The sequence below is a fragment of the Alosa alosa genome, chromosome 11 (assembly GCF_017589495.1).
Source record: "Alosa alosa isolate M-15738 ecotype Scorff River chromosome 11, AALO_Geno_1.1, whole genome shotgun sequence".
Classification (NCBI taxonomy): domain Eukaryota; kingdom Metazoa; phylum Chordata; class Actinopteri; order Clupeiformes; family Clupeidae; genus Alosa; species Alosa alosa.
Window position 1 is genome coordinate 13,060,767 of NC_063199.1, and position 8,043 is coordinate 13,068,809.

At 48.9% G+C, this 8,043-nt stretch overlaps 1 protein-coding gene across 1 annotated transcript in view; it reads left to right on the forward strand.

The window, feature by feature from the left end:
* The window catches only part of wwp2 (WW domain containing E3 ubiquitin protein ligase 2), a 35,048-nt gene that overhangs the window by 8,724 nt on the left and 18,281 nt on the right, over positions 1–8,043 (forward strand). The window contains exons 6-11 of the mRNA XM_048257208.1: positions 1,448–1,526; positions 4,092–4,179; positions 4,509–4,515; positions 6,086–6,247; positions 6,373–6,598; positions 6,860–6,949. Coding sequence (XP_048113165.1) covers positions 1,448–1,526; positions 4,092–4,179; positions 4,509–4,515; positions 6,086–6,247; positions 6,373–6,598; positions 6,860–6,949 — 652 coding nt within the window. The remainder of the gene's footprint in view (positions 1–1,447; positions 1,527–4,091; positions 4,180–4,508; positions 4,516–6,085; positions 6,248–6,372; positions 6,599–6,859; positions 6,950–8,043) is intronic.

An 8,043-nucleotide genomic window follows, 5' to 3' on the forward strand; every position in this document is an offset into this window, starting at 1 on the left:
CAAGGCTGTAGTGCCTTCACAGACACAGCAGTGACGTCTGCTGGCTCCTGTCTCTCTCTCTCTCTTTCTTTTTTTTTTTCTTTCTTTCTTTCTTTCTTTCTTTCTTTCTTTCTCTCTCTCGCGCTCTTTCTTTCTTTCTTTCTTTCTTTCTTTCTTTCTTTCTTTCTTTCTTTCTTTCTTTCTTTCTTTCTTTCTTTCTTTCTTTCTTTCTTTCTTTCTTTCTTTCTTTCTCTCTTTCTTTCTCTTTCTCTGGCTCTCGGTGCTTTGGTTCCCTTCAAAACACTTCCCCCTTATCAGTGAAGCTGCAGATTGAGTGTCCTCTTGTTCTCCTTCAGCTCTAAAACCATGAGGCCAGACTGTCTGTGGCCCAAGCTGCTGGACCCATAGCCACGTTAAAAGAGCTCACCCTGCAGAGATTTGTGTCATTTGGCACCCACAGCCCATTGGCTGCAAGCAGACTGTGTTATGGGGGCGGGGGGGACTGGACGAGGTGGAGGTCAGGGGTCAGGGGGTCCAGTTGCATCTCTGAGTTGGAAGCTGAGTGGATGCTGGAGGAACACCAGTGTCTCATTAAGTCAGTGGACGGGGCCGTCGGCAGCACAAGAGGCACTTTCATACTTGCTGTCCAGTGTGGGGTGAAAAAAGCGAAGGTGAAGCAAAGCCAGGCCTTGTGTCAGTCAGCTCAGCTCGCCATCCATGAAACGGGGAGGCCTGTTTACACAGGACCGCCCGCACGCCCGTCAGAGTAACGTGGCGGAAAGGGAGCCGGCGTGTCGCAGCGCTACATCAAGTCTCCACTGCCGTGTTAATCATCTTCCTGGGGCTCAATACAGCCGCCATCCCTCCATCCCCCTTCTCTCTCCCTCCCTCTCCCTCCCTCTCTCTCCCTCCCTCTCTCTCTCTCCCTCTCTCTCTCTCTCTCTCTCTCTCTCTCTCCCTCCTTCCCTCCCTCTCTCTCCCTCTCCCTCCCTCTCCCTCTCTCTCTCCCCCCCCCCCTCTGAGGTCCCTGTGTTGGTGTCTCTGTGGCGTTTTATGAAAGCCGTGTTTTGAGAAAGCTGTTGTGTTTGAGTCATGGGTGGGATACGGTGGTTTAGCTGAAGGGGGGAAGGGATGGGGGCAAAACTTGCCAACCACAATGGCTCCAGTGAGCCCATGGCAATGACGTGTAGACCCCCCCCCCCCTCTCTCTCTGCCTCTCTACCCCTCCCCCTTTCTCTCAGTCTCCAATGATGACAGTCTCAATGATGAATGTCTTTATTTTATAGGCTTTGCCCCAAACTCCCTGGTGTCTTAGATGTTGAGTGATGATGGTGGTGATGGTAATGAATTGATGTTGTTGGTAGTAATGTTTCACTGACTGGATGTTGTGAGTGCTGGTCTTGTCATTACTGTCGTGTCATGTTCTGTTATGATTGCCTCGTTTTTGCTCCGTTTGTTCTAATTGCAGAGATGTTGCCGTCAGACCGACCGAACCTACGCAGGACACAGAGTGAGGAGACGCCCAGCACAGCCAGCCCGCGTGGCAGGTCAGTGTGCACACACACACACACACACACACACACACACACTGCATTTGTCCTCTTCTTATTCCAATCAACTGATAGCACAGAGAGCAGAGACTGCATGGTAATGACTTTCTGTCTTTCCTTGGGAATAAGGTTAAGTGTAAAGTGTTCCATCCCAACCCATAGCACGATCATGTGCGCTATAGCTTCAGCCTGATCTGAGCCTGAAATATTAACTTAAACTTGTGATTCAGAATGTGCACCTCAGTTATACAGATAATGCATGAAACATGAAAGCACAGTATGTTATTTACTGTGTAAATATCTGAAAGTGATGCAATATGCATTGGGGACACATATACCTATTTTATTGCCATTATCTATCACATGATCTTTGCAAATGACCCACTCAGCACAGTGTCTGCTCGAAGCCTATTTACCTGGATAGAAAATCAGAAACATTTGCAAGCAAGAAGCACTATAAAGAGTGACTCAACAAACTTGGTCAGTGCAACCTGACAGGTTGGGGCAGCCGTGGCCTCCTGGTTAGCGCTTCGTTCTTGTAACCGGAGGGTTGCCGGTTCGAACCCCGACCAGTAGGCACGGCTGAAGTGCCCTTGAGAAAGGCACCTAAACCCTCACTGCTCCCTGAGCGCCACTGTTGTTGCAGGCAGCTCACTGCGCCGGGATTAGTGTGTGCTTCACCTCACTGTGTGTTCACTGTGTGCTGAGTGTGTTTCACTAATTCACAGATTGGGATAAATGCAGAGACTAAATTTCCCTCATGGGATCAAAAGAGTGCATATACACCGTAAAACTCCAAATAATAGCCTGGTCTTTTATTTTCCCAAATCGCCAAACTGCACCGGCTAGTATTAGAGACAGGCGTCTATATGAGACAGGCCTTTAATTCCCTTTACACAAAACTTTTGCTTTGCAAAGATGGAAAATATGATCAAATTAATTATTTCAAACACACTGAATGTCTACCTATATGACTAGGCTATCTGATGACAATTACGGATCATCATTCATTTAGTGTTGATGTTGTTCATTAACAACATCTCTGTTCATTTTCTTGAATTTCCCCTGGGGATCAATAAAGTGTCTATCTATCTGTCTATCTATCTAAGTGAGATACAGTAAATTCCAAATAGCGGGGATAGCCAGAACAGATGAAACGCGTTTTAATCATTAATTTACAAAGAGATTGTATCACACTGAAAGCTCATATTTTGTCACTAGCAAATAGCCAATATCGGTCCTTTGTCAAATACAGTTGCATTATCAGCCCTGACCAAAACCGTTAAGGAATTATTTATGCAAAAGTGGAACGTGCGTAATGTTTCATTCTCCCTTCCTTTCGACATGAGGGAGCATGAACCATATAGTTTCTCCCGTATTTTATTTGGCATATTTGACAACCGTCTACATTTCAAATTATAGCCTACTTCCAGGCGCACGGAAACATATTTTTGACCAGGGGTGCTAAATAACAAAATCATGGATGTCTGACGATTTCTCCCCCAGCATATGATTTGAATTTAGACAGATAAATATGCAATTTCAGCGCCGTGTATGAGGCCTGAGAGGCCTAAGAGTGAGAAGTTTTATAATGCCCTGGGCAGCCACATTCCACGCAGCACTTGCCACTCCGACTCATCAATAAAAACTGCGCTTGCACACACCAGACCCATAGAAGTGCACTTGACTTTACATCATTAACCTAAGGTAAATTCCTTTTCTGACTTCTTTCTCGTTATTGCCATGGCAGTACGCATTTAGAATAAAGAATAATGTTCACGAACCCTTTTGTTTTGCCAGCATAAAATCAAGCTTAGGCTACCCTCGGCTTATCCGCAAATTTTAAACACAAGGGATGAATTGAACGATGACGAAGTCGGACATAAGGGCATAGTTCATATTGAAAAAAGTTATACAATTTGGAACTCTAGCTTTTCCCCAACGCAGTCTTTTAATGCCATCTAATCATAACGTGCACAGACTGCCCCATGCTTAAGCCCAAATCACACCAAAGATTCGCGATGAGATGAGCTGCAACATTCTATTAACCAGCAACTTGATGCAACATTCTAAAACCTTGCAACTGTGACCAGACATGGTGAATGCTTTTTGGCATGGCTTGCAACGACATGCAACATCTAATTCACACCGCTGCAACTCCTTTCTGCAACGGTTTCGTGTCATTGCAAATCTTTGGTGTGATTTTTTTTTTTTAGACGATTAAATACAACCCGAAGCTAAAAAACAGACCAGGCCTCTATTGGAGCCCGGCCTTTAACCCAAACCTGTAGCCACGCCAGGCGTTTAAAAGAGACAGGCGTCATTTTGGGACTCGGCTATTATTTGAAGTTTTACGGTACTTACTTATACTTACTTATACTATTTGGGACCCACAATACATATCCGCTTTTCCCCAGAACCAAACGAGAGCACCATTCTTGACCAGTCTACAAACCTCAAATTGAGACGTGCTCTCGAGCAGACATGGTAAGGTCCCTGGTGACGAGGGCCAGAAGTGTGCTTGGAGCCTCTTTAAAGAGCAGCTCTCAATCCTGACGCAAGCCAGGAGCGTCTGCTGGAGCTCCACCACAACATGGCCAACCCTGTGGTGGGAGGGCCAGAGCCCCCTGCCCAGACACCCACAGGAAGAGTCTGTGTATTTACTCTAATGCACCCAACACAGAGGACATGCCATCAGGTTGAGAGGTTCTCTCAGCTGCACTATCCATCTGTTGAGAGAGGGAGGGGGTTGGGGGAGGGGCGATAGAGCGAGGATGGCGTGAAGCGACGAAAAAATGCCACTCGTTTGGCCGTCCCGCCAGTCTCCCATGACGGCCGGCGGTACAGACCCCCCACGGGGCCCGCGGAAGCAAGGAGGCCCAGGCACTAATCACACGTGATCATGAAACACGTCCGTCCAGCACCCTGGAACTGTGTTCCCTCTTTGTCCCCCCCACCCGTTTCGGTTCTTTTCTGCAGAGAACAGGTAACCAGTTAGAAAACCATGTAACTGAGAACCCCCCCCCCCTTATAATGTTTCCATTGAGTCCAGTCCAAGTGTGCGCTTAGCATTCCAGTATCCAGGGGGGTAGGAACCAACATGTTTGCATTGTATAAAAGTATACGTCGGAAAGAAGCACTAAATTTAGCCACTAGGAAAATATGAGCGGTGTTTTGAAAGAAACAGAAGGTCACACTGACACCTCTTTGTGTGTGCGCGTCTGTGAGTCAGTGTTCAGTTCCTCTGAGTCGCAGACTGAGCGGTTCCTTCATACCTCGGAGAAACAGAGTGCTCTTTGAACACACAAGCGCAAACACCCCCCTTTCCCTTGGACATGTAGCGGCTAGTCTTTATCAAATCAGATGCGCTTGATCAAACTAAACAAACCTCTAAAAAATGGTAAAAATATCTTCATCTAAATATGGATTTTCGATCTGTACTAGATAAAAGTAGATAAGTTCTCTGCCATAAGACACTTCTCCTGTTGGCCCGCCTAAACACTGCACATCATTTACAATGGGTCATCAAGAGGTCTCTTCCTTCCCTAAATCTAAAATATCAAAGGCCCGGCTGTCACTACCAAATGACGGAAGTGCAAGGACAAAACAAGACCTTCTGCTTTATACCCACTGAGTATTTTTAAGGTGTGTAAAACTCAAACAGCTGTTTTGGAGCTGCCCCTGGTCTCGTCCTCGACTCGTCACCTCAAAGCTGTTTAACCGTGGACACAGATCAGAGAGCATCCTGTCTGTCGAACATCACCTGAGGAGGTGGCGAGGTCAGCTGTTCCTGGACCGTGTTGCCGTGACGCTGCTGTGACGCAGTGAGCGCTCTGCTGGCACGCTCTGCCTGTTTGTGGGTAGAGGCGCTGCCGAAGCTGCCAGCGGATCCGAACATGGGGCCAGGTTGTGGAGAAACTCACAGCCCCGAACCTTAGCTTGTAATTTTGATTCTTTCAATTTACTTAGTGAAGGATGGCTCTCTCAGCCAACCCGCAGATTCCTCAGCGACGCGGCTGTCTGGGGCTTTTGCTCCCAAGTTTGCCTCGTTTTTGCTGGACCCTTGTTCCTGGATTTGACGCAAACTGAGCCCATAATCATCGATCACAGATTCTTTGCACAGCTGTGGGAAAAGGTCTCTGAATGCTGAGCAGAAAGCAAAACAGTATTTCCTTACATAAAGTATGTCTCCAAGAATAGTGCCCCTGCATACCTCTTCAATTATCACCCCTCGTGCACTTCCCCAGTGCTTCACAACGCTCTTAATCATCAGTCCCACTGAACTGGTGGCAGTCACTGTATCATAGAGGGCGGGAATGGAGGTCTCTGTCCTGTAAAATCACAACATTTAGAGGGGAATTGGGAAATTTTAATTGCCAACCGGTCTGCTGGTCATGCGTGCAACCAGTCGGTAAGGAGATCTGCCCACTGCGTCTAAATGTCCAATGTCCCTGAGAAGTGCTCAAGCATCTTTTAGGAGGCTTGTTAGATTTGGACCTTGGTAGTGTAAGTGTTTGTTTGCACCCTGATGGGTTTCCTCCTTTTCCTGCGTACAGGACCCACAGGCGCTCCGGGTGGTTCGAGGGGGACCTCTCCAGGTGGCCCCCGAGGGCCCCTCACTAATGGGGATGTGAACGGAGAGCAGAGCCCTGGGGCCGCCGGACGCCACCGCGCCTCCAAGAGCTCCCACAGCTCCCACAGCAGCCCTGGCAGCGCAGGTAACACACACACACACACACACACACACACACACACACACACACACACACACACCAGCACATCCCACCAGCACATCCCAGTCTCTGTGTGAGTCTCTCCTATCCTTCTCCCCTGCCTGGGCCAGGTAAAGGTGAGCTGGCCCCTAACGGCCTGGAGAATGGCCGCAGCAGTCTGGCCCGCCACACCCCCCCTCCGCCATCCCCCACACTCCGGTCCTCCGCCCCCAGCAACAGCACCCCCGCTGGGCCAGACAGCGGAGCCGCACCCCCGGCCCCAGGAGAGACCGCCCCCTCAAACCCGGACCAGCCCACTCCTGCCATGGAGCCCGTGATGGAGTCGCTGCCAACAGGGTGTGTGCCTGAGAGCATGTGTGTATGTGTCTATGTCTGTGTGCTTGTGTGAGAGGCAACATAGTGTTTATTTGCTGTGGTTAAGTTTGTTTCTCAAAGAGTGTGTGTGAGTGGTTTTTCCATGTGTCACTGACTTGTCACTGTCTGAAATGCCTTTAGATGATTTGTCTTTGGGCCGTTGGCCAGAGACCTCGTCTTTCCATTGACGCTCTCCATCTCTGCCCACCCCCCCCCCCCCCCACCCCAATCCTCTCTTTACAGCTGGGAGCAGCGTGTTTTGCCCCACGGCAGGGTGTACTACGTGGACCACAACACAAAGACTACCACCTGGGAAAGACCCCTCCCACCAGGGTATGTTCCTCTCTCGTTCTCCCTCTCTTCTCTTCCCACATCTCTTCCTGGGATGTGTCTTTGTTCCCCCTCTCTTCAGAGAGAGAGTGAGAGATCTTTTGAGAGACTGGCTAGCTTGTTAGTGTCAGAACGCAGTGTTATAAAAGTATATGAATTAAGGCTGTCACAGACATCACACATCTGCTAAGAGGGTGTGATTGGTAGAATGCCACATCTGGTAACATCTGTTCATTCAGAAGCTCTTTGCTTCATCACAGGGTTATTTGTCTGAAATGCTGGTTTTTGAGACATTTTATGTGGTGCACTGGAGCAAGTCCAGTTTTTTAACCTGACTCCTGGGTTTTATTCTACCCAATATTATTGATTGACAGCTCCGTTTTAAAGATGTAATTCCAACTAAACCTCAAATGCTAAGACCTCTCTTTCCCCTTGTAAGGATACATTTGTGTGTGTGTGTGTGTAAATGTATGTCTCTGGTAGAGTTGAGTATTTATGGCTTTACTCAGGTGTAATTTGTTAGGCAGGCCATTAATGAGCAGTAAAGATTTCACCCCCCCTCCCCATCTCTCATTACAAAAACACAGTCCAACAGCCCTTGTGCTGTGTGTTAGGTGAGTGCTTATTGAGTCTTCGTGGAAGCAGGTTCCTCACTTGTATCTCGGGCTCCCCTCCCCCCTCCTGTCATGTAAGGAGAGGTTGTCAGCGAGAGAAGGAAAGGTCACGCCACTGCCCACCCCACCCCACCCCCCTCCGCTGCCTCCTGGCCTCTGCCCCACTCACTTTTCCACTGGGCCAGGGAAACGCCGGGGGAGCGGAGAACAAAAGTCCTTTTTTCGCAAGACAGAAAGTTAGGCTGGCGCAGCTGAGCGTGAGCAAAACGGAGAGGAGCCCGGGGAGTTAGCGAAGGGGGGGGGGTTGGTGGTGGTTCATACAGAGCACCTCACGGGGGTCCCGCCCGCTATCTGTTCCCACTTAAAACCTGCTTCGGCTCCGCTGGGCACTCAGTTCTAGGTGTGTGTCTGTGTCTGTGTGTATGTGCGCACGTGTTTGGGGAGGGGGGGGGGTTTGTGTACACACAACGTGTGCCTCTGCAT